We start from the raw sequence: 27157 nt of genomic DNA on the forward strand, positions 1-27157 counted from the left end.
AAGATGCGTAGCGAAGGTTTCTGCCTACCTAGGCAGTCCGCGTCTCGACTTTGCTCCACAAACGTTTGGTTTCACGCGGCATTGACCCGAGTCGGTTATCATTCGCGTCACGGATGCGTCCTCGGGACCGCGAACGGGAGGATATATTTTTTATCTGTCGACGTACGCCACCGCCTATCTGCGGTTTTGTAAATGACGCCCCCGGTATGCGGATCCTGGCGAATATTTTCTGGGATAAAGGCTGTCCCGTTTGATTTAGCGTCAGTGTTAATTTTTGTGCGCCCTTCCAGTAGTGTTTTCTTTCCTATTTTGTCGGATTATCTTTATTTCGCAGCGACCTCGTTCTGGATTCGTCGATTTTCTCTTTTCAAGGCAATGGTAATTGGTAATTATTCCCTTCGGATTTAGAGTCGCCGATGATATTTTTTCGTGATCTTTCTGTTTTTGGAATTATTTTTATTTTCAAACGACCTCGTTCTGGATCAGTGAATTTTTTTTTTTTTAAGGCAATGGTAATTGGCAATTATTCCATCGGAGTTAGTGTCAGTGTTAATTTTCATCCTCTTTGAATAGTGTTTTTTTTTTTGCAATCAGTTTTACTTCAAAGCGACCTCGTTCTGGATCTACGAATTTTTGTTTTCATCAGTGGTGCATAATTGGTAATTATCGTGGAGAAATCTTGGTGGATTTAGGCCACTTTTTGTTGACGTTACTTTTATGTGTTTTAAAATAGTTTCGGTGTTTAATGTGAAAGAATCTTGCACTAATTCCACGAATTTGCGTTTGTTGATTATCAATAGTAATTCGTTCACTTTTTACCACCGTAATGGCCCTTCAGCGTACCGCTCAAATGCACCTGTTTCGCACCAAGGGAACATTGACCGTATTATCGTAAAAACCCTGGCCTCTTCCTGCGTAACTTTAAGAGGCACAGAATGAGGGCTGCAAAAGGGGAAGTGGTGGTCGACAGGGACACGATTCAGGCTCGTCGCGAAATCTCTCGGTGACACGTGAGTTCTGTCAATGCATTGAACATTTTCGATGGGAAAAATCATAGTGGGAGAGAAAGAAGGCCTTTTCCTTTGTAGATAGAGAAAGTGTTGGAAGTGTCCTCAAAGTGTTGAAAATGGAATGTTGGAATGAAACGAAGAATGTTGCACGAGTCGTTCAAGAATTCTTTGAGTTGTCCTAGAGTTGCATAACAGTTGGCCTTAGCGTTTCGAGTCCTGTCAAATGATTATTATATTCACTTATGATGTTCTATAAATTGTCATTGCCGCAAAAGCATCGTTATAAACTATTATATGAAAAACACTTAACAACACAGATTCTACAATTGCTACTGATACAGTTCTCCACACAAAATGGAAGTAATTTTCCATATCAATTGAAAGATTGACGGAACAAGAGTGGTTCGTCATTCGAGGCAACCGTCACGACACGAATAACGCTCCATTATCTTCGCTGACCACTTCCTCCTCCATCGACCATCGGCAGAAACAACAAATCGAATTCACATTTGTCTATCACCGTGCAACATTCTGAATCATTTCTTCCGAACACTTTTTATGCGAAACGTTCGAAACGCAGAATGAGATTCAGTAAATGCATGGTGATTTAGAGTATCGGAGAACCCTTATCTCGTGATTCATTATCGTAAACTGATGTGTAAGCGAGTGAAGGCGAAATTAGAATAGAGCTTCCACTTCGTGATATTGGCAAAAATTAACCAGTGAGGGATTCAGGGAGGAAAAGTTGGAGGGTAGATATTTTGGGCTGGTTCGTAGATAAGAAGTTTTCTCGTGGAACAGGTTTTCTTAGATTCGATCTTAGATGGGTTTAGATAGGCGGCTGATACTTTGGATTATCGAGGCTTCTCATCGATCGGGGCAACAGTGAAAGGGAAGATTGGAAGTTTGAATTGTAATCGAGAATGATGGTAAAATGTTGAATTTTCGAAGAAGGAAATTGGACAATTTTAAACGAATGAACGTTGGCATTGTAATCAAAGGAAATAGTAATAATGGAATTAATGTTTGAATGAAAATTTGCTGTTTAAAGTATTCAGATTTAATCTAATTCTGCGTACTACAAGAATTCACTTCTTCTATCAGTTTGTTGTAAATGTTCCCTAAAGTTGTCAGCTTGTTTCTGCAAAATTCACAATGGTACGAAAATGCTGACTGTAATTGGTGGTAGAACCGGTGGAACAACCGTGAAAGGGGCGATTCTAGATGAAAAAATTAGGGTTGCTACGGAAATCTTTGAATACATGGAATATTCGAATACCGGCAGTATTCGAATATTCTTAGATATTTTCTGTATTCAACATTTAAATACAATAGTATAGTATTACTAATAACTAATAGAATAATTGAGTATTCCAGTATATTTAGATATTTTTCGCATTCAGCATTCGAATATTTTTAGATATTCTTCGCATTCAACATTCGAATACTCGTACAGTTTGGACTTCAACTTCGAAGAATTGAATTTTCGGATATTCTTAGGTATTTTTCGCATTCAACATTCGAATACCCATAGAATTCGGATTTCAACTTCGAATAGTTGAGTATTCGAATATATTTAGATATTTTTCGCATTCAGCATTCGAATATTTTTAGATATTCTTCGCATTCAACATTCGAATACTCGTACAATTTGGACTTCAACTTCGAAGAATTGAATTTTCGGATATTCTTAGGTATTTTTCGCATTCAACATTCGAATACCCATAGAATTCGTATTTCAACTTCGATTAGTTGAGTATTCGAATATATTTAGATATTTTTCGCATTCAGCATTCGAATATTTTCAGATATTCTTCGCATTCAACATTCGAATACCCGTAGAATTCGGATTTCAACTTGGAAGAATTGAATTTTCGAATATTCTTAGATATTTTTCGCATTCAACATTCGGATACTCGTACAATTTGGACTTCAACTTCGAATAATTGAATATTCGAATATTCTTCGATATTTTTACATTCGAATATTTTCAGATATTCTTCGCATTCAACATTCGAATACCCGTAGAATTCGGATTTCAACTTCGAAGAATTGAATTTTCGGATATTCTTAGATATTTTTCACATTCAACATTCGAATACTCGTACAATTTGGACTTCAACTTCGAATAATTGAATATTCGAATATTCTTCGATATTTTTCGCATTCAACATTCGAATACCGGTAGAATTCGGATTTCAACTTGGAATAGTTGAGTATTCGACTACAAAAACTATCTAAGAATTGAATCCAAATCTGTATTCCATCGAAATCAAAGTCCATTGTAAATTGGAAAATTCCAACGTAAGAACAAATACAGTCGCGATGTAAAATTAGCGATTGGTCACGATTCGTCCAGGTTACGCAACTGATCGATTCGCGGAATAATTTGAGCGGCGTGCAATTTTATCGGTCGAGTGTCTTTTCCCGGGCCGCGTTGTTTGCGCGTAATCGAATCACTGTCGTCCTTGATGCAACGCGCCGCACAACGCTGATCGCCGACAACGCTTTATCGCGTTGTCGTTCGATAACCGCGATTTACAGCGGCGAAATTTCGCGATGCTTTACCAAGTTATTGACAGCGTGCCCCGTGAATCAGGATTATTAGTGACAGTCAACGACGGGGAAAGAATGTGAAATGTCCGGACGAACGAGATCATCGCACCAGTCAGATGCAAGTCGATGTTAATCCGTTTCGATTTTCCTTCAACTTTCGTCCTTTTCAACGTCACTGCAATGCAAGCGCTTTTCTCGGGGAATTTCTGCAGCCATTCGTGTTGATGCTTGAAGCTTTTACGAGGGGATTATTGCTTCTTTTTCCTTGGTTCTTATTAAATACTGTGCTGATAGCGTGATGATACTGTTGGGGTGATAAGAAAGTGATACGTCCGAGATAGAATAATGTGTTTGTAGTAATTAGATCCACGTACTGTGAGGATTACATTCTAGAAAAGTGAAGTTTCGAATTCGAATTCAATACTGAAGTTGAATAGGAACTTTCAAATTCGAAAGTTCAAATTAGAATTAAATGTGAACCGTTCAATTTCAAGTTCAATTTCAAATTTTCGAGCGCAAATGCTCTATTCTAAATTCGAGTTCAGTTCAAGTTGAACTAAATTCAAGTTTAATTTTCCAAATTCAACTTCGCGAAATTGGATAACGGAAGTTATTCAACTCGAATCCAAACTCGTCATCATAATTTTCAAATTCAAATGCAGGTGTTCCATTTAGAATTAAAATTAAAAGTTCCAAATCCTGATTCAAATAAAAATTCCAATTTAACTTTCTCAATTGCATTTCAACTTTCAGAAACAGAATTACGAAAGTCTTTCGGAAAAATACAAGGCCTACAACATTCTCCATCATTCCTCACACCAACACTGCTCGTCATCACTATCATTCACCGTCATTCCTCACCACGAATACATCATCGTTCCTCACATCAACACTGTCCATAGTCACTATCGTTCACGCTCGTTCCTCACCACGAATACACCATCGTTCCTTCACATCAACACCACTTCGCAATCAAAATCAACCTCGAAACTTCATCCTTCATTGTCGCGGAAACTTCACCTTCGCCGAATTTCTCCTGTGTCATCGCATTCGATACGAAAACCCGATCGAATATTCACATCTCCCATCAAAGGAGGCCGCGTTATCGTTCGATCGTCGCGATAGCTGCGGAATTAATAAAGCTGAAAAGGAGGAAAAGACCGAGATAATGGGTATGCCCCGTGTTCATCGTCAGAGGTGGGAGTATTCGTCGCCTCCGGCACTTCGGGAATGTACGTGATAGATCAGTCTGTGTTCGACGCACCCGTGACATCCATCAAGCAGCGTCGATCTCTCGATCGCCACTCAGAACTGACCAACAACTCGAAGAATCGTCGACGGACGGTGCCACGTGTTCGCCATGCTTCTCAACGGGGTAGGTTGACGAAGGAAAAACGTTTTCCTTCTACGGAGTTCATTAACAACCGGCTGGGTCAAACTGGACCGGTTAACGATTGTACAAAAGTGAATTTTCATGTAACTAAAGCGTGATTGAAGTATTAAATTCTTATCGATAGAAATCGAAGTATAGGAAATAAAGATGGAAATTTACCAATATATTCGATCATTGGATAAATTCTGCTGCAAAGTTGCAATGATACTAACGATAACGACAAATGTAACGAACGTAACAGTGCAAACGAATGAGTTTACCGAGGGGAATTATTTCTTTGTCTGACAAAGTGAGAATTGCAACGACAAGTAGACTCCCTCTTACCTGATCCCCCTTTAATCGGCTACATTTTCGTTGGTAGGTCAACAAGAAAGCAATTGACACATTTGTTCTTAAATTACCCGTGAAATTAATGCAGTGCGCACCGGAATCTCATTTCCACATTTTTCTCGTCCGATGAGAAACAAGATTTCTAACATTCGAGTCCTCAAAATTGAACGCTTTGGAATCGAAGAAGAATCGTCAGTGCTCGACGGTTGAACAAAGTTTCGGATTAATCATTTATTCCCGCGTAAAGCTATCACGTGGCGTTAAATCCCGTCTCTTCGGCAATTTTACCCAGGAACGACCAGGCTGTTTTTACAATTCAACGTCACTCCGCCGATAATCTGTCCACCGTGGGCAGTGAACTCGCTTTACTGCGTTGCAATAACAAAAGAAAAGGGGGAAAAAATCGAAGTGATCGCGTTAAAGGCGAAACGCTCTGAAGATAATCGCTGATCCTGGTGTATCCTCGATTTCCGCGCGATTCCAGAGAGAAACCGTGCTCGTTTCGTGGACCATTTTTGCGTGTCCCCGATGGAGAAGTTTCGCGAACGACGATTTATCGTCCGCGATGCTGGTGTTCCCGTGGAAAACTCGCGGAAAACAGCCGGTGAGAGGGGAGAATACGAGGCAACAGTGAGAAAACGAGCTGGTAAATCGAGGAGGGTGGGTCGCGGTACTCTCTGTCGCTTCCGGTCCCACGCTAATGACCCCGGGAGAACTTTCGGAAGCTCTGCCGTGGAATATTTCAACCGGTGTGCCCGTGAAATCGACGCTGAAACACGCAAGTTAACCTGCAATGTGTACCTTTCTCGTCGATTGAACAAATCAGAAGGTCGAAGACATTGGTGACATTAAAACCGACCAAGTGTTGACTAACCGTTCCATTGGATACTCTTCTTCATCCTTCAACATTTTACTCTGTTCTCTTTCTGTAATTCAAAGATGAGAATAATTGCGAAGGGTTCATTTTCATCATATTCTATTTAACCGCATTTATCGTTCTGGATGAAAACGTACAATTTATTCCTAGCATTTAGGACATACAACCATGGTTCGCAAGTATTTCGTTAAGTACCGCTTTCTCTCTATTCAAGGTTGTGATCAATTTTCTGAAAGAATTGTATTTCTTCAAGTAAGGCAAATTTAATTTTTTAATTCTTTTTCACAATAATATTAGAAATTGTGACAAAATATTATTATTATTTATTTATAAACGGACCGAAGCCCTCTTACATAAATGTCTACACAAAAGAAGAAAGACTTTACATGACATAACAAAGAAGGGACATGCACAAAAACTCATGGTACAAAAGGTATGGCATTATCCGATAATCCTACATAATTGTGTTTTAAAAGTGTGTAAAGACCCACTAAAAAAAATCAATACGATTATAGAGAGTGCTAGAGTCAGCAATAATGCGATTTATTGGATTAATTAATCCATATGTAGATCTCAATACGAGTTCATTTGCATAAGGAGAGAGGGACAATCAGTATGGTTATTAATTAAATTAAAGATAAAGCTATGGTCGGATATTCTTCTTCGTGCAGACAATGTTTCCAGGTCGACTATATTGTTAACTATGATTCTTATCCACAGTGGACGAGGTAATATTAACTGTAATTCTTTTTTAATACAAATGTAGTTGAATCCTTGTAAACTGGTTAAATTTAAATTTCTTATTGAGATAAATAATATAGTAAGTATATGGCTAGATAAATTGCTTCTATTTAAATGGCACTATTATCCTCATTAAGCGCTGAATTAATATTACCCTGAAACCTCGTACCTCGATAAGCATGCAACACTTTGATAATTAGCTCTTGTGTACTAAATTGTTAAGAGATGCTTGTCCATTCGGACGTTCTTTCACGGTTGTTATTTTAATTCTCCTTTTAATTCTTGAAGTATGAAGTGGACGGCAAGGTTGAGGCAGGTATTTCAATGGAATTTCAAGCAGGTGGAAATTTCCTTCACGTTCTCACTTATTGAATAAATGAACAGTAGGATTAAATAAAGAAACGTAGGACTTTAGAATTCGACAGTGGTTATTCTGTATTGGGCGGCCTTCGTTTGAGCGACTGGAACTTCTCGAGAATTATCAAAAGTTCCTCTCTGCGCTTGTAAAAATCATTTCCAGACTGTTTTTTAGCTGTTTTCGTTGAACCAAGAGAACGGTAGCTTCTTTATCGTTGCCTTTTGATTTTCACCGACCAGTAACCCGCGGAGGGGGGAAGTTCTAAAAATTTTAAGCGTCTTTACTGCCAAAAGTTCGCTTTTATTGGTCGTGTCGTAAACGACGCCGACAATAGCCGAACAATTTGAACAGCTGTTTTTCTAACTGCAGTTCCTTCCCGAATAATTCCAGAGAAATTTAACGGCGTACGTTTGCCACATTTTCGTTGATCTGTGTTAAAGAGAAAAATGACTGCAGGACTATCTTGATGAAATTCATCTTCTAACCAAACTTCGTACATTTAATCGTTCAGAATTTGAACAATTGTGTCGAATTTGTGTGAAAATAATCCGAGGAAAAGGGTTTGTTTTGAAAATCCAAGCGCTCGTGCCAAGAGTCTTCCAAAATAACCAAGAAAACTTTCAGTTTACCGACATTATTTCCAAAAACCAAAATTTCAGTTTCACTTTGGCAAAATTCCAAGCATTTACACCGAAAGTATTCCAAAATATTAATATTATTGAAGGAAAAGAAGATTTCAATCTTGCTTTGGCCAAATTCCAAACACTCGCAACAGAAGTCTCGCAACATAATTAAAGGGGAAGTTCAGTTTGACAGCTCGAAGAATAAAGGATATTTAACAATTTTTTTTTTTACTAAAGTAGTAGAGGTATCGTAATTTTCTCTTTTTTTTATATAGAATGAGGCATCCTTAGAGTACAATGAAATAATTTTGTCGAATGTAATCTTTAATATTGTTAATATTTTAGTATTTTTATTAGTGTAAATTTTATACTATAACTTCGTAATTTTCGTAAATTCTTCTTTAATATTATAGGGCCATATTTTTCAGACGTTTAACTATTAATTTCTTTAAGAAAAATTTATACTATAACTGTTACTTTTATGCATTCGTCCTTAACGTTATAGGGCTACATTTTTCAGATGATGTACCTATTTTCAATTTCTCAACCCTTTGCACTTGATTTTTTTCCTGCAAGATAGCAACTCGGAGATTGTTTGCTAAATAAAATTGACGAAATTTTTCAAAACTAACATAAATGTACACTATACACATATTAAAGGATGTAACTATTTTATTTCAATATTTAATATATTTTTATGTTATACAAAAGCTTGTAACAGTTCATCACAGGTTGGTTCTTTCAAACTGTTTCATTGCTTACACCTCTAACATGTGGATCTCTACAATTTACGGAGCCCCATAGATCTGTTGTCCTGGAAAATATCGGCTCTAATAATCGATTAATTATTTACCAAGTGGTAAGCAAATAAGTAAGACGTATTGCTGAAAATACCGCAAGAGAAACAAAAGTATGTAAAATTTTTTGAGATGTTTAGATGAAATTTCCGCAATAGCTAAAAATTTGCTATAACTAAGCTGATACCGAAGGATTCTTCGCGCATGGGTCAACGTCGATTCTTAGTCGCCTCTCGAGTGCAAAGGGTTGAAAACAAAAATCAATCTTTCGACACTTGCAAACTGCACTTCTTCCTTAAGGGGGTCTTCTAGTGTGACGGCCGTTTTTTTAGGCCTTTTTTGCTAATTTATTACAGAAGTACGGTAACAGTTATCAACATGAACTTTATTCCAGTGTATTTACTTGTCCTCGAAGAATCATTGCAAATTCTTTTTGTTGAAAAATAATTAAATATAGCTACTGTGGAACACGTCAAACAGGAGCATGCAAAAAAAAAAGTAGGTCCATGGTTGCCATGATTTGAGCTGTTCTGCTTATCAGAAATAAAAAAATCCAACTGATTCTTATTTAGTATGCATGTCGCTATGATCGCTAGTAGAATAAAAGAAAAATATTGAAAATTAAAAAAATGGTGGCACTTTGAATACGAAGTATCGATTTTTTCGACTGTTTTTCGTCTTTCAGAGGTTCTGAAAATCAGAAAAATGTATATTTTGGCATAATTTTACTACCGACCATAGCCACACATGTTCTGAAGACATGTGCAAAATTTCAGTTCGATCGGTTCAGTGGTTTTCAGAAAACATGGTTCCGAGAAGAACGCGTTTAAAGTTTTCAGTGCAATTTACATTCTCCCTGTCGCCGGCCTTTGACGTGTCACACTAAACAAGCTGTAACTTCGCTATTTTATTGAATACAACTATAAAACTTCAGGAGTACATTCTTAAAGAGTTGTACTTTCGTTGTCACACTAGAAGACCCCCTTAAGAAAAACTGTTACCAGCCTTCCTCTTGAAGAATTATTCCCAAGCCAAGAAATATTCATCCTCGACACTTGACACTGAAACATTCCCGTCGAATACCTCTAAATCTGATCCCTCTTAAGCGACAATTCCGCAGACGCGGTATCGTTCACGAGACACCTCTGCTGACTAGCCGATTCCTTCAGCGCGATCCATCCTCGGCTAACGCCTTTCAAAAGATTTACAGCCAAACAAAGAACTTCCTCCTCGCCTCATTTCAAATTCCCCGATTCACAAACATCCCCTCGTGTCTTCGGCTGCAACACCATCCCCCTTTCTAATTTACGACTCGAACAACCATCCAACGAACCCACCTCTCTCGCCCTCTTGCCCCGTCTTCCTTTTTCCAACCAGTAGTAACTCTTCTATACATATAGATATTCGACGAGGGCACACCGGAAAGTTCCCAGGCGTGGACGAGCTTAACGAGGCCGGTCAGGAGTCAGCCAGCAATTTCGCGGATTTTACTGGCAGGCTCGCGAAATTGGTGTCGCGCCTCCGCGAAACTTTTATGCGTTGCACGTGTTTCCACGTCGACACCCTTTGTTCAGCCTCTTCTTTACATCCTTCCGTCCACTTCCTCTTCCTCTGCTACTTTCTTGCGAAGGTACTTGCAGAGGGAGAAAAGGGGGCAAGGATGTAAAAATTCTAGACACGAGAAGGATCTTTTTTTTCTTTACGATGCGCATATACAAAGAGAGAGACTGTTTGAACGAAAGAATGAAATCTTTTGCAGGTACAGCTGCTGGTGCTTGTGCTGGCGTTGCAAGGATCCATGGTCGTCCTTGTTGCCGGGAAATCCAGTAAGTTTCTGCTTCTTTGTCCCCGACAGATAATCGTGCTTCTGTTAAGCCGCTTAGGGACCGGACGTCTCTTGGATATAGCCGGATGCCTCGAGATCGACGGGAACCGGGCTAATGCTCTTCAGCGTTATTTGCCAGGGAGATAAGTTTAATTGTGGCCCTCCTGATATTCCACTCTCTGTTCCACTGGTTTCATCGATAAGACGTTCTTCGTGATGAGTGATTAGAGGTATAACGATGGATATCTCTCGCGTGGTTCTCGATGGAGAACCGGAAGTTCGGGCAGAAGTTCCTTTTCTCTTCGTATTTCTGGTGGAAATCGGAAATCGAGCACTCTGCAAACCTTCATTTGCTATTTTTCTAGCGATCCAAGTCTCTGTGATTCGTTATTTACTAGCTCTTATTGAGAAGTGTTTTTCTCGTCTTTTAATTTCCTCCAAATTTCTTCTCCTTTTACGTCACTGTTACTGAGTATTAACCTGCAAAGCTCCATTTATTATTTGCGTGGGGAGCCTTTCAGCCTTCAACGGTTTTCAAAAAATTATTTCTCATTGTCACAGTGCAAATTAGAGCGATATGAAAGAAACAACGTATTGGATTTTTCTCAATTTTTAACTTTGACGTTCATGATCGCCAACATGGAGAACCGGAAGTTCGAGTCTTGGATGATAGAGATTTTATCGAGTTCTGTATTCTTTCTGCATCCGTGGTGATTTTTTGGTCTTCGATGAGCGTGTAGCTTAAAAACGAGTGTTTTTTAAGTTACCTAAGTGCTTCAGAAGCCAAACTGACTCCATTTTTCTCAATTTTTCCATCGGTATTTAACTTCGCAGAAATAAAATAACTTTCACCAATTTGGCCTGGAAACCTTGAATCGTCCATCTTAAATTCTCGAAAAACTAATATCAACGATCCAAGTGGACATCCTAGACTCAAAAAGGTCAGGATTCGCCTAACATTCTCGCGTCTCATGGACACCTGAGTCGAAGTAACGTTACCCAGCATGTGGATCATGGTCTCCCGAGTCACAGCACTGACCCACATGCTGCTCGATGAATAATAAACCCGCGATTAATCAGTCTACCTATTTCAAGAAACTCTTTCGACTTTGGAAAATGGATTACCTCGGGTTCCTTCAGTTCTTTCGTATCAAACTGCGATTAATCTCTTCCGCTTCCTCTATTCTACTTTTTCCTTCGTTTTCTCCCTCTTCCTCTAGTACGAGAAATTCCTGAGAAATTCTTGTTTCTCCCATTACAGTTACACGAGTGATCGACAAAGATACAGGAAGATACGGGGGGAACGGCTATGGAGTTGCGAGCGCTTCGTTCACACTGGAGGAGACTTACGACCAAACTTTTCGCGCGAATATCTTCAACGGTACCTGGAGAACGGACACGGACATCGTTTATTCTGATAACTATGTTGGCGATATACGCGAGTTCGACGTAACAACGGGGATCAGCACAGTCCTCATGGACTCGTCTGTGGCGGTAAGATTCACTTTCACGAGCTTCTCGTGTCTTAAAACGAGCAGAAGTTTGTATGGAGAGTAAATTGGAGGTCGAGAAGTGGATGGTAGACTTAAGCGGAGGAACGATGTTGGACCATCTTTATTTTCATTTTCTAAATGACCATGGTACGAATATGTTTAACCCTTATGTCGATAACCGGGTACCCTTTTGCATAATTCTCGCTTACAATATTTGATCTTCCAGGTAAAAGATCGAAATATCCTGCCAGATCGTTGTTATTTCGCACATTTCCTATCCGTGTTTGCCTCAAGTTACGAATTTTGTTATCAGAAGACTACTAAAATTCGATAATTTGAGGGATTTGAATTTGGTGGGAGTACGCTAGTAGAGCACGTGGAGAGGAAAATTGAGATAAATTTATGGAAAAGCCGGAGAAGTAAGTCAGCGTGGGTTTGAAAGATAATAGTATAGTCCTGCGTGAAATAATATAAAGGTGATCCTTCGGAAGAAGTTATAGGTATACAGAGAACGGAACATTATCCCGGTGTCATTTTTGAGGTTAGATAAACACGTGGTCATGAGTGACAAAGGACAACTAGACAGATCCCTCAGAAGCGAACCGGCAAAAATCGCCTCTAATGCAAAATTAGCAATGGGAGACGAAAAGCAAAAGAAGACTACTAAAATTCTGGTTATTGACATAAGGGTTTTAGGCTTTCATGGGCTGGATTGTTGGAATCATCGGAAACTAAACTAGGAACAACTGAGTCAAGGACAGAAATGTGTGGACACCCTTCAAAGTAGAATAGCTTTTATTAAAGTTAGGTCAAACAGCTTGAACTTCTTGAATACGTTAGAAGGATCAGTTTACTAGGTGACGTGTAGAACAAATTTTGAGAAAATTGCAATTTGTGGGAATCGCGAAGAAAATAGCGAAGGTCGCTTTTTACAACTTTTTTACCTGGGCTCGTAATGAAAATTTAAAAAATACGTTTTGTAGATCTATGTGAATTATAGGCGTGCTGAAAATTTCATCGAAATCGGTGGATGAAGAAACAAGCGGCAGGCATCGAAAGATGTAAGAATCTTCAGATTTATTACAGTTACAGGCTGAAAATCGTGAAATAGTGCCGTTGAAGTAGTCAACCGTTTGTAGCTCGTAGCAACGTTAACCGATTTCGATGAAATTTTCAGCGTGTGTATAATTAACATAGGTCTACAAAACGTATGTTTTAAATTTTCATTTCAAGCCCAGATAAGAAAGTTGTAAACAGCGACCTTTACAGTTTCCTTCGCGATTCCCACAAATGGCAATTTTTTCTAAATTTTTGAAAAAAAGACTTCTTAAGAAAAATCAAGTCGTTTGGCCGAATTTTAAAAAAGTTACTTTGTTTTGAAGGGTGTCCACGTATTTCTGTCCTCGACTGTGTATCGTTGCTACAATGGTAAAGTTGCAAAAATTTAATTCTTTGGGAAAGAAAAATATCGCTTTGTTGACTAATGTAAAATTACCTTAGCACTGCCTTTTTCACCAGCTATGCCATTTATATTTATTTCCTTTAGCTGGCGAAAAAAGTCTGTGCAAATTTTGGCGATTTTACACAAATCGACAAAGTGGTTGTTCTTCACCCCTCAAAAATTAAATTTTGCAATTTAAAAAGTTGCAATAACCCTTCTAATCCACCATTGAAATGACTTTAATGCTCAAACCGGAAAGCATCGATTAATAATTGGTGTAAAGTATTTCAAATCTTGATAAAGTGAAAGAAATGATCGTTTTTCGGATTTCTTCCTTTCTTTTAGAAGATAATGAAGTACTCGATACTCCTTTTTGGATCAATTTTAGAGGAGATCCGAGACACGGTGCTTCTGATCTTGGAAGAAACACAACTATCAAAGATTGGCCGTTCAAACGTTCGGTAGAATTCTCTGAAAGCAATTTTCATTTTCACAATACGTTGGGCTTTCGAGAAATTGCATTTCAATTCTCGGGACAAATTTCTGCGATGTTCAGGCTCCCTCGATCGGGGACACGTACAAATAACACGGCCACGTTTAATTAATCGTACGGAAATTCTCCGCGTGGTCCAGCTTCTTAACCGGTGAATTACAGTGTCCACTTTCGAGCGTGAATCAACATCCTACGGTGTTGATTTAAGAGACATCGCTATTTGACGCTTCTCTGTTCAATTTTCCCCGGGAATCATCGTTTGCGTCTTGTTTAGCGACGTGCCAAACACTCTCTCATGTAATCGAAAGATTTGCATACCGCAGAAAGAAACCTGCACTTTCTCAAATGTTCCTTCACTAACCCTGGGACACCCAAGCTCCTTCGAGCTTTTTTATTTAACTCTTCAAGGAGGTTTAATTGTTCTGTTTAATTAAAGACGAATAAACATTTCTTTCCTTTTTACGCAATTTGATTTTGTTTAGTCAATACTTTTGTCCTTATTCAATTCGAAAAATATACGGAATGTCTGAGCTTTCAGGAGGTTTCATTTCGAATTTTAAGCAGGTTTAATTGAAAAGAAATAAATTTTTCTTTTTTGTTCTATACAATTTCTTCTGTCACTTTTATTTAATTAAAAAAGGAATCTGTTTAATTTGAATTTAATTAAAACAAAAAGGAACACGGTATTTGATTCGTTCGTTGACAATGATTAAAAGCAATTATGTACTTTCTAACACAAAAACCAGTTATTTTACGAGGAAAACTAAAGTTTCAAACTTTGTAAAGATTTCTTTACCTTGGGCTTCTTAGGGTTAACAGCATTAAATAGAAATATTTTTTAAACTTATATTGTAGGGTTAAGCATAAAGTACCATTATCTCTTTACTTCCGCAGGAATTTCTATTGTTTCGAATGACAATTTTTCAACAGAAAAAAAATTCACGTCGCGTACAATAATTCACTTCATTACACGTACAAAAATATTTACACTCTCGATAGTTTCGCTGTATGTTGATTGTGGAGAAAAAAATGGGGACAAGTTACGACGCAGAAACTCGTCGTATCGATGTTGAATTAATGTCAATGCATTGATCCACAGTGACAATCTAAGATTTATCGTGGCGTAACGCGTACGATAACCTGGCACGAAATCAATAGTATCGATACTTCAAATCACTCAAGCATTCGTACAGATCCCGAGACTTCGATATTGCCTCGAATGCCGAACGTCTGCTGTTCCATCGGGACCAATTTCCTCTCTCTCCCTAGTGTTCCAATAAAATGGCGAATCAAGTCGTTCTTCGATCTTCCTTGTCGAACATTCGCTAATTTTTGTCAAACTTGTGCAATACTTCACGATGATATTCTTAAATAATTTCAGGCTGATTACGAGAAACCAACAGTGTACTTCTCCTTCGACAACACGTTCATTTTGATCGGCCACGATTACGCCAGCGTGAGTTCCGATTTAATTTTGTATTTTTCAAAGAGAAAGTTGAAAGGAAAAGGGGATTTACATAGGATTTTCACTCTAACGTGCCGCACGATTTTTCAGCCATTTGAGAAAATATACCGAAATGTAGCGATTAATTAAAAAGAAGTTTATCTGTGTTAAGTGCACAAAATTTCGATAACAACCTCCGTTAAGTGGACAACACGCCTATAACGATAATAAAAAGATGGAAGATATGTAGTTTGCTCTCATAGTGAACCCTATTGGATTATGAGAGTTATTGGTTGTTAAATAATTAATAATCCTTATTTTAAACTATAAACTTTTATTAGACACAAGGAAGTAAGAGCACTGTCTACGGACTGAGAATGCTCCTACGCAACGCCCTAATATTGTCTACGACCCCGCTTGGGACCGAAGTGCCTTTTGTCACGTATCATAAACATTTAGATCTTTACTAAACAGAGGTAGTAAGGCTAAACGGATTCCTCCGAACGTATACAAAAGTAATATATACTTCCTAGTAAGGCGTTAGATTAATTTTTGTTATATCTAACTGACTGATAAATCTAACAAACCCACCTGGACCTATTTTTTAAATAGACGAATTTTTTAAACAAAAGTATCATGTAATGTGCTTCTTCAATTCCTCTTAATGTTCTTTGCAATATAATAAAAAAGAAAGATTTACGTAGTACTCAAGGTGACCTTGGATTCACTATGAAAACGAACTATATTTGAAATTTTTACCATCCTTGCACATTGTCCAGTTAACACTGGCTTCAATTTTGATTCATAACTGTTTCTTATCGCATTATCGAAAAATGTATGCGGCACGTTAAAGTGAACACCCTGCAGGAATACAATTTGTTTATTTCAGGGCTTCAGATATTCGATGTATCAGAGGTTATTTCGACAACTTTAACGATTCAACGATAAGCCGAATTACTGTGAGACCGTGCAGCGTCGTAATGATAAAATTATCGCCCGTTCTGTTGTTTTATACCTTGTTCCATAATATCCACGCGAAAAACCACGAATGAACGATCGATCGATTTTCATTATCCTATGCAACATTGTCACGTGCACCTTTTCGATATAATCCCCCTTATCGAATTACACGGGCAAGCTTATCAAGCTTGACATTGTAAAATTTCCAATGCTTTGTGTTATAAAGCTTTCAATTATCTTCGACGATAATTTTTTTCTAACTTTTTCTACTCCCGTAGGACGTACACGGATATTGCAAATGGCGCTCGTTTAACCTATTTCAAATGGTCACCCACGGAGAACGCCCTAATTTACGTTCACGAGAACGATATCTATTACCAAGTATTCTCCGAAGAAGGCAGCGATCTTCGAAGAATTACCAACACCGGTGTGATCGACGAGATCTACAATGGAATTCCTGATTGGGTTTACGAAGGTGAGAAAAAGAATGGAGATAAACTGTCGCTTTACTGGGAACAAGTTATTAATCTCTGTTGTTAGGTGTGAAAAGAAACAACGATAATTAAATCCAAGTGTTAAGGTTAAATCTATATCTCTGTATTAATCTGTTACCTCGTAATTAGTTCGCAAATACTTAGAACACAGTAGTTTATGTTAAATGCAAAACACATCATACTAACATTTGCAAGAACCAAAATGAAGCGACTGGTTATAATTTGTACTTATTTTTAATTAAAAGTCTAGGGAGATTCGATTTCTGTCTGAGAGGTGAACCCAGTTAACAGATTGATCATGGGGGGGAAATAGTGATAATTAAATCCAAGTGTATGGGTATTTGCAGAGGAAATTCTCGCCTCAGCTTCGGCTCTCTGGTTTTCCCCTGACGGACGCCATCTTGCTTTCGCAACGTTCAACGACAGCCACGTGAAGGATATTGTATTAACGATGTACGGCGATCCAGGAACTATGAAGGATCAATATCCCGCGGAAGTGAAGATCAAATATCCAAAAGTAATTCCCTTAAGTACACTTTCCTTTTTAATATCGAATTTTTGAAAATCGACGAGTCGGAGGAATTTTCTACACCGCGCGTAGCGCAAAAATTGGCAAAATTCAACAAAGTAGAAGTCCGTCGAATTGGATAATGGTCCCCTTGCTTTAGCCAATTTGTCCGACGGCGAGGAGGATGGTCGTTAAGGATCAGATTAGGAAGCTCGAGTTGCCCTTACGGCCTAGGCTGCCAGCTTTAAAAGGGGATGAAAGGGTTATCTCGCGGTCGTTGCCACGTTTAACCCCTAGTTTTTCCCTCTGGCCATTCTCTCTCCAACTGTATCGACACGATCGCGAAAGACTGTCACGACTCGATATTGGCACCGTACTCGTGAAACCAATCTCGATTTTGTACTTACACAGAACGATCGTTTCCCCACTTGAATTTCTACTTTTTGTTCTCTTTGTTTTTTAACCCTGTGTTAGTCTGAGGAATTTTGATTTAACGGAATTTTAATTTTGATCAGTTTTCGCCTTTGAAGTTAATATTTCAGAAAGCAATGAAATATTTATCAAGAGAATTGAATAGAAACAAAAATCCAAAGTTGTGAAATTGAATTAAAATTTTTTCTTTAACCCTAAGTTTGTCTGGTGAACTTTTTCAAGCCTTAGATTGGTGTTGTCTGAGGGACTCCAGTTCAAATTAATATTTTACAAATTATTTGATAAAAACAAAAATCAATAATTGTGGAATTGAATTTTACAAATGGATGCTGGATTTGTCAGAGCTTGTCGAACTAACTCACGGTTAATTACTCGTCGATTGAACAAGTGAAATTCCTGCGATTTTTATCTTTTTTATTTTTGTTTGAATTTCAGGCTGGAAGTCCGAATCCAGTGGTGTCACTGAGCTTAATCGATCTGGATAATCCTTCCTCTAAATTGGTTCATTTACAATCACCTGCTGATATCATTGGAGTGTGAGTAACGTCTTATTGTTAGATTCTGCTGTTACAATTCTCGCGTTGTGTTTGCACGGGCTTAAGCAATATGCTCTTTTGTCATTAATATTTATGACACAATAAGCGGCATGAATTTATTTCTCTGGTTGGATATCTTATCTTCCAGCTGGCCGATTGACGAGCTCTCGTGACAAATGCTGCAATTACAGAAGCTCGATAACGCTGTTTACATAACACTCTGCAGCAATTAATATACTCTTTCTATATTCAATCTCCTATTCACTTTTTTACCGGACAATTCAAGTGATAACATTTCTGAACTACAATCGAATTGTTTCCTTCACAATTATCGTACTAAAAATTTTCCACCTGTTATTTCTAATCGCCCTAATTGAAAATTAAAATTTACAAAATTATCGCATTAGAAATCAAGAGCTTCAACTAATCTTACCAGTAGAATCCTTTGTCGTTTCTTTCTAAGGATTAATAAAACACTTTGCAAAATTATCACAGGAGAAACAAAAAATTCTCCACTTGTTATTTTTAAGCGTCAAATTCGAAGTAAAAATTCCCCCAAAAAATCGTGTTTTTAAAGGGATAACGTTCTGTACACCGTGAACTGGAGGAACGAAGATCAACTCGTGGCTACTTGGACCAATCGCGTGCAGAACAAGGCTCAGCTGGTGCTTTACGACACGCAAGGCAACGTAGAGAACATCCACTACGAGCACGAAACCGAGGGCTGGCTTCGTATTCAACCTCCAGTCTATCACAATCAATACGTGATCATCCTGAAGCTGCAGGAGTCCGGAACGGAAGCTGGCAGGTTCCAGCACGCGACTAGATTCGTGTACAAGGATGGAAAGCTGAGTGACGAGAAGGATTTGACGCCTGGACCAAATGAAGTCATGTCGATTTTGGCTGTGGATCACGTTAGAGAGAGACTTTACTATCTCGGAACCACGTTGGATAAACCTTCGCATAGGAACGTGTATTCGGTGCAATTGGCGGGCAACGCGGCGCCCGTTTGCTTGTCCTGCAACGTTCTTACTCCTGAGGGTGAGTATTTCCAGTGTGGAGAGTGATTGTCCAGTAATTGGACCACTTTGCGATTCGAGAATCGATGCGGAAATTTGTTTGTTTGCTGTAAATGAAATTTTTATGAAGTGACGACAGTGGGACTTTTTATATACTGGGTGATTCAATTTCTTTTTTTTAGAGTGATTTTATATACTGAGTGATTCGATTTTTGCAATTGCACAATTTTCTTTTACGAACGATTTCATATACTAGGTAATTTGATTTTTGCAATTGTACTTTCGTTTAAGAGTGAATTTATGTACTGGGTGATTCGATGTTTGCAGGGACACTTTTTTTTATAAGGGTGATTTTATGTACTGGGTGATTAGATTTTTGCAATTGTATTCTTTTCAATTAATTTTTCTATTAATTATTTTAAATTTCCTTTTTTACGTTGATTTATTCCACTGAATATTCTCTCTATAAAAATAATAGGGCATGATTTAGAAGAATCGATACTTCAAAATTTGAAAATTTGCTTATTTATTGCAAATGGAATTTCGACGAAGTGGGATTTTATATACTGGGTGATTGGATTTTTGCAATTGTTGTTTCTTTTTTTAACGAAACTGCACTTTCTTTATTGTATTAGATATTTCAAAGTCTTTGATAAGCCGTCACATTTCCAACGAAACGCATCGGTTTCATAAATCAGATTTCGCTTGAAAATTTGTTCACTTCCACCTCTCGAATTTATTTCATTTTCAAACTAGAGAAATTCGATTGCCAATTCTTCACCATGTAAATATGAATTATTTGGCAGGAAATCGTTGCACCTACGCGTACGCGTTCTTCTCCAAAAGCAGTTCCTATTACGCGCTGTCATGTTCGGGACCAGATCCGGTGTTCATCGCGATTATGGATGCCAATCACAGACAGCTGTATTCCTGGGAAGACAATGGCCCTCTCAGACGACAATTAGCCGCCCGTAAGCAACCGGTGATCAAGAACCTGAACGTGAAAGCGAATGGCTACAACAATAAAGTCAGACTATACATGCCACCGGATTTCGACGAGAAAAAAGCCTATCCACTGTTAATTAACGTGTAAGTACTGCCGTTTAATCTCCTTGTATTTTTAATACGAACATTTATCCCATCCATCAAACGCAAATACTCCTAGCAAATAACTTTTCAATCAACTCTGTCCAAATATTCGTGCAAACACAGAAATATCATGTATCGTACGATATGAAATGTCTATTCTCATCTTCTCTTATTACACAAATAGATTGAACAGGTACAGTATTTTTATCATGCTAAAAACATCATGTTAAACTTTATCAATTTCATACTACAGAGTGGATTAGATTATACAATCATTGCTCGAAGTATTTGGTGAAGTGTATGTTTTTTTCAATTATGTCGCTATTAACCCCTTGATCTATGATTTCTTTTCTGACTATGCATACAAGCGTCAGCCATTTAATGTTTCAGTACTGCATCAGGTAACAAAAGCTAAACTGTTACAGATTAATTATACTTAGGAATCCTTAATCCTACAAATTAAAACGAAAGTTAGGATTACAATGAATTTTTCTTGCTAATATAACTATTTTTCTCAAATCTTGACCAGATTCTCTGTCACGAGTCTGACACGTTGTTGTAGGTTAAAGGGTTAATGCAAAAGCAGAAACATTTTCTTGAAAGACGAGAAGCATATGTATATACGAAGGAGAAAAAATAAATATACCCTTAACAAGTCAAGATTCGTTCGAATCCACTTTCAGTCAGGTTCGAAAAGTGGCTACTGTTGAATTCTGTGGAAAAATCCAGAAAATCGAGTGGATACTCAATCTTGAGACTTGTATCGGAACTTTGGACGCCATTAAGCGGGCACAATCGATGTACAGGCTAAATAGAAACGCGATTCCCACGGGAAATCGTGGAATCTCTTCTACTCTGTAATTTTTATTTACTTTTTACATTTTTTTTTTATAGTTACGCGGGTCCAAACACAATTAAAATCACGGACGAGGTAACGTACGGTTTCGAGGCGTACATGGTGACCAACAGGAGTGTGATTTACGGTCGAATCGATGGTCGTGGGTCCGCCTATAAGGGAAGCAAGATGTTGTTCGAGATATATCGAAAGTTAGGTACCGTGGAGATCGAGGATCAAATTACTGTTACTAGGTAAATACAATTTCTCTTTTCTTTTTTTTTTTTGTATAATTTTGTTTCCACGAGAATTTCTCGACGATTTTCTCAGTTTCACTTTATTATTATTTGATGCTTAACGATTGTAGAATTGGTCATTTGCGTCGGAGTAATATTTTATGCATGCCATATCGGTTACGGAAATATTATCACATTTCGTAGCTATTGAGAATATTCTGTGAAAAAGATTTGATGTGAAATAGAAAAATTTACTCAGAAAGTTATTAAAAAGCTAAATATCTGCATTATTTATGAGAGAATATTGCGAAAATATTCGTTGGCTTTTTAGGATACTGCAGCAAACATATTCGTGGATCGATCCAAACAGAACTGCGATATGGGGTTGGAGTTATGGCGGCTTCGCTACTGCCATGGCATTGGCTACCGACAGAGAGTCTGTATTCAAGTGTGGCATATCGGTTGCACCTGTGACCTCCTGGATTTATTATGGTAATTTCGCGACACGTTGAAAAGTGATTAATCCAAGCAAACAGGGTAATATAATTGCCTAACATTCGTTCGAAAAGTCCTACAATTTTAGATCCCCAATTTTCGCAAACTTTCAAGTATCCGTTTTAAAATTTCACCCGGTACAATTCACTCTCAGCAGCAACAAAAACGCTAATTAAGTACGAAATCCATTTTCACGGGATTCCACAGTCTTCCATCTCAAATACCTGATCGTTATCGAAATAATAGCATCTTCTATTAAATACACCCGTTTGAAAATCCTCTTTAATACAACACACTGTCATTACAATCCACTCTCAGAAACAAGAAAAACACAAATTGGCTCGAGAATCCATTTCCATGGGATTCCACTGCCTCTCGTCTACAAATTTCAATCAAAAACCTGATCGGTATCGAAATATGAGCATCTCTATTAATTACACCCATTCGAAAATCCTCTTTCATAATTCAATATCATTGCAATCCATTCTCAGAAGCAACAAAAACACTAATTATCTCCAGAATCCATTTGCATGGGATTACACAGCCTTTCATCTACAAATTTCATTGAAAAACCTGATCGATATCGAAATAAAGTCATCTCTGTTAAATACACCGATTCGAAAATCCTCCTGTAAAACACAATATCGTTACAATTCACTCTCAGAACGAACAAAAGCACGAATTAGCCCCAGAATCCATTTTCACGAGATTCCACAATTTTCCATCTCGAAAATCTGATCGATGTCGAAACAACAGCACTTCCATTAACACGTTGACTGCCACGCCGAAATCACATGTTTTGCTCAGGACGCCACGAAAGTATTGTAAGAAACACGTCTACAACAAAGAACTAATATCCGGATAGTGCGGTATCCCAAAAATAACTTATTCTTTATTTCTAAGCGCTTCTTAAGATTTCCGGCGTCCGTCTTGCTCGACGGCTATTTCCAGAATGTCCTTTCCGCGTCGTATCCCACGTTGCTCCGAAAAACCGATCACTAGTAGTCTCACTTTATGTTTTTGTGGTGACAAATATTGAAACTTTTGAGGTATATAAAATATATCGGAATTGCTTTGAAAGGGTTTTAACACGTTGACTGCCACGCCGAAATCGCATTAGACGAAAGTATTTTTATTATTCTAAGCATATAATGGCAAAATAATAATAAATACTGTATAAGGCAACATTCTTACCCATGGAGCGTTTATCTTTCCGGTGGTCACCCGTGCGGCGCCTTGGTGCACTCGATGACACTTGATAACTATTTCGGAATATTTATTTACACCAGGGCCATCAAATATATCTATCCGAAGAAAATTATGACATGAGATGCGAAAAAAGGAAGGGCCAGCTACCTGGTGCGAAAATTTTGCAAAGAATGTTATCAAAAAAATTTTGCAAGTTTTGGAACAAAGATTGCTAAACCTCGGACCAAAAAGGTTACCACATACTGCCCAGACTGTATCGATCAATACAATACACCGGTAGATAGAAGATTTGATAAAAATTAATCTCTCATTTTGGATCTTCTAGTAAAAATTTTTAATTGTTGAGTAGTGCACATTTTATTTCAAAGTATTCTCTAATCTGCGATGATGTTCAAAATTCATCAACAGTCAATGTTCGTTCAACTTTTGCAATTATAAACATTTGAAGCACTCCGGTCACCGATGACCACCGTGGCGCTACAGGAGAAACAATCTGCGGCCACCACCGTGGCAGTCAACGTGTTAACCCTCGGAAGGCGAATGGTTTTGGGAGGAATGCAGGAATAGAAAATTTCTATCGTACACGGATTTCAAGAAAGAATTGTGTATAAAGATATTTTTCTTGTTTATTTACATCCGATACGTAAAATAGGTGTATTTCTGAGTCGCCTGACTTTATCGCCGTCGAGTCAAAACGACCCTGCGTTCGTCGTACGAGGATTAAATACCCCCGTTCGAAAATCCTTTTTAACCCCTTAACGCTCATGCCTGTATCTTACACGTGCACAATTAATTCTCTAAAGAGAGCAATTTTAGTTAACTATTTTCTTCCACTTCTCATATTGCGCTATCCTTTCTATTCCATTGCAAAAATGTAAGTCGCAGCATTATAAATAAATAGGAAACTTATTTCTATACGTCTAGGAAATAATTAGAAAAAAATAAAATTGATCATTTTTGGCATATCAAGTTGAGAAAAATGTGACCGTTAAGGGGCTAATACAACACAATACCGTTACAATCCACTCTGAGAAGCAACAAAAAACGCGATTTAACCCAATCTCGCAGATTCCCTCTACACGGAGCGTTTCATGGGACTGCCCACTCCCGAGGACAACCTGTACGGTTACAACCACACGGACGTGACACGGAGGGTGGAGGGAGACGAGGCTCATGCTCTTGCAGGTGTCTTTCCTCATCTTTATCATACGATGGACCGATTTTGGTCGAATTGCCTCGGCTACTCACACCCTCAGTGACCTGAATTCGAATCCCTTAACACTGGACTGTCTCCGAGTGTCTGATTGACGATCCAATATGGTAGACGTCACGAGAATCAATTGGCGAACATCTTGATACTACAAAGCACCTGAAATTCTCGTACAATTTTGGTGATTCAGCGAACCGTTTCGCGGTAAAATAGGAAGATCCCTTTTCGTCCAGATGTTGCTGGAAATATTGTTCTCTTGGAATCGTTTTGAAGAGACACTGGTTAAAAATGGATAAATTTTCGGTGAGAGGGAAGCAAGTGTGGACGAGAGAGACTGTGTTCACACGTGTTCTCAGTTAGCACAGAGAAGATGCAAACGCCTCAAAGGCAACGACGTCGCGTGTGAATCGATACTTAAGGGTGCTCGATGCGTTCCTGTGACAACCAAGCGAGTGGAAAATGGATCACGTCGAAGAACGAACACGTTGTTGTCCTTCTTCTGTTTTCTTTTCTTTTGTGTGTGTGTGTAATGATGATGCTCTTGTTCGAGCACGATTTTCTTATTTTTTTCTTTTTATGAGATACAGTTGAGGAAAATTGTTGTGATAATTGCTGATGAATACCATTGTGGATGGATACGTTGAAGTTTGTACCTACGATTAATTGGGGGACGATAATAAAAATTTGTCACGGCCAAATTGGCGTGAAATGTGGAAGTTACGTGTTCAATTTTCGAACGAATAATGTAGCTTTTTTTCCCACGAATATTCCATTTACGTTACGCGTTAATACATCCCAGCGAAATTTCGAAAAATTCCAATTCAACTGGTAAAGAGCACATTTCACGATCGCTGATCCCGCCCTTTCCATATTTTCAGCGAGTCTGTTCTTTCTTTTTTTTTTGCCTCGAATCGAGTTGACAACCCGAATCGAAACGCGTTTATTGGACGATTCGTGCTATAATTGGGGAATTCGACGCTCCGGAGTTTCTCTATTTTCTTCATTTCTTCCTGTTTTTTCTCTCGATACATTTGCAACGATGAAAATCCTTTCAATTATCGGGCTACTTTGGAAAAGCAACGTCGAAGGTGAAACGAGGAATTCCGTTATTTTTCTGCTTCGTTAAAAATGAAGATAACAGCATAACAAGTAATTCATTATTTTAATTAAACTCATTCTCATTTTCATAATTTCCCAACAGTTTTCCCCATCAAATAGTTGACTCCTATAGGCACTTTGAAAAGGAGGATGTTAAAAAATGGCCAATTTTGGCATACGGCTGGAATGAGAAATTTTTTACAGCATGATTCTACGCATCCTAAGAAACAAAACATGTAATTGCCATTTTTCCCGGACATGATGGGAAAGTTATGAAAAATGCGGTTCAAGGTAAGAGTATGACCATACTTATAACTTATATTCCGTCTCGTTTTCTTCGGACGATGGTCTGTTCGTAAATTAACCACTTAGAAACTCATATTGAGTATTATTTACAAATCTCGATAAAACAGACACACGACCTTCCATGAAAGGAAATGACTTTGTTGGCAGCTCGTTGAACTCGTCTTAACATAACTATCGTATTATGTATAAAAAAGTATAGCATTCAATTTAAAAAAATTAAACTGACTTTGAAATCTCCCCCATCATACCAGGTACAAAAAAAAATATTTACACCACATAACGTCCCTCTCCATACCAAACAACTTTTGTTAAAACATTTTTTTCGTAACGTTGCAGTTTGGTCTTTTTATTTTTTAAATTAGCAGTATTACGGTAAATAGACTGTGTTTTCATGGAAGTGTTAATTGAAGATTTTACAATCGCTATAGTCGATCATGTATGCTTTGTAAACGCCGTACTTTTGTACTTTTGTGGAACATAGGAACACGTTGTGCCTTACTTCTTTGTGTTATTATAAATCCACAATACAATGCACGCATAAATAGTGAATATACTGGTAAATCACACTAAATAAGTCCCAAAATAATCGTTTTTATTTTACGGTGAAAAAATATAAAAATCATTCCTTTATACTTTATCTTTCGTATTCCACAACACTGATTTTTCTTCATAGAGAGTGATTAAATCAGTGATTTCATGTTTCCACTAATTTATTTTCCTGACTTTTTTTACTCGCACGAGAGTTCTGTCAAGAATACGAAACTGCTTGGTGTTTGCAAAGCAACTATTTATTCGAGTCGTAACTCTCACAGAGTTGAGCGATGCTCTCAGACGCAGTGCCCACTCGCGAGCAACTCGCGATAATTTTACTTTCAAAAGGACAGTGTAATGATTTGAATTTAAAAGGGGCGCGTCTTTTTACCGTGATCGGCGTGCGTCCGCCGAGCGGCGTTGGGAGCGGCGATCGCGCATGCGTCGAGCGAAAAAAAGTATGGCGTATTGTATTGTATTAAGACCACGTGCGATCAATCTTTTTTTCCTGACATTTTTTACTCGCACGAGAGTTCTCTCAAGAATACGAAACTACTTCGTGTCTGGAAAGCAACTGTTCAACAGTAGTATGATTACGTATCTATTCGAGAACAAGTCTCGACACGTTTACTCTCAGACAGTTGAGCTATGCTCTCGGACAGTCCATCGGCTCGTTGTACATATAGCGACCCAGGCTCGCGTTTCTTATGTTTTTCTTGGAAAAGATATCACGAGTCTCTCGCAATGTTATGAGACAAAAGGGTGACTCAGTCCCGATGTTTCTTGCTAGACTAGCTGTGTGCAAATAGCGATTAGAA

General features: G+C 38.1%; 2 protein-coding genes across 2 annotated transcripts; both read left to right on the forward strand.

Moving 5' to 3' along the window:
- On the forward strand, nucleotides 1-4691 carry LOC108574738. Its single transcript, XM_017937370.1, has 2 exons — nucleotides 1-378; nucleotides 4320-4691. The coding sequence occupies exons 1-2, from the start codon at nucleotides 193-195 to the stop codon at nucleotides 4689-4691; spliced, it is 558 nt and encodes a 185-aa protein (XP_017792859.1). The 5' UTR covers nucleotides 1-192.
- LOC108574740 (venom dipeptidyl peptidase 4-like) lies at nucleotides 4663-25093 on the forward strand. Its single transcript, XM_017937371.1, has 13 exons — nucleotides 4663-4941; nucleotides 10445-10511; nucleotides 11772-12004; nucleotides 15319-15393; nucleotides 16271-16296; nucleotides 16620-16816; nucleotides 17183-17352; nucleotides 18211-18311; nucleotides 18889-19352; nucleotides 20137-20419; nucleotides 21314-21508; nucleotides 21822-21982; nucleotides 24263-25093. The coding sequence occupies exons 1-13, from the start codon at nucleotides 4927-4929 to the stop codon at nucleotides 24451-24453; spliced, it is 2178 nt and encodes a 725-aa protein (XP_017792860.1). The 5' UTR covers nucleotides 4663-4926; the 3' UTR covers nucleotides 24454-25093.
- Nucleotides 25094-27157: the final 2064 nt, after the last annotated feature.

Source organism: Habropoda laboriosa, unplaced genomic scaffold (assembly GCF_001263275.1).
Source record: "Habropoda laboriosa isolate 0110345459 unplaced genomic scaffold, ASM126327v1 scaffold225, whole genome shotgun sequence".
Lineage (NCBI taxonomy): Eukaryota > Metazoa > Arthropoda > Insecta > Hymenoptera > Apidae > Habropoda > Habropoda laboriosa.

Coding starts and splice junctions, on each gene's coding strand:
- LOC108574738 (XM_017937370.1), top strand. CDS start 193: ATGACGCCCCCGGTATGCGGATCCTGGCGAATATTTTCTGGGATAAAG. Junction 379..4,319: donor TTTCTCTTTTCAAGGCAATG/GTAATTGGTAAT, acceptor TTCAACTTTCAG/AAACAGAATTACGAAAGTCT.
- LOC108574740 (XM_017937371.1), top strand. Junction 20,420..21,313: donor TATCCACTGTTAATTAACGT/GTAAGTACTGCC, acceptor TTTTTTTTATAG/TTACGCGGGTCCAAACACAA. Junction 21,509..21,821: donor GATCAAATTACTGTTACTAG/GTAAATACAATT, acceptor TTGGCTTTTTAG/GATACTGCAGCAAACATATT.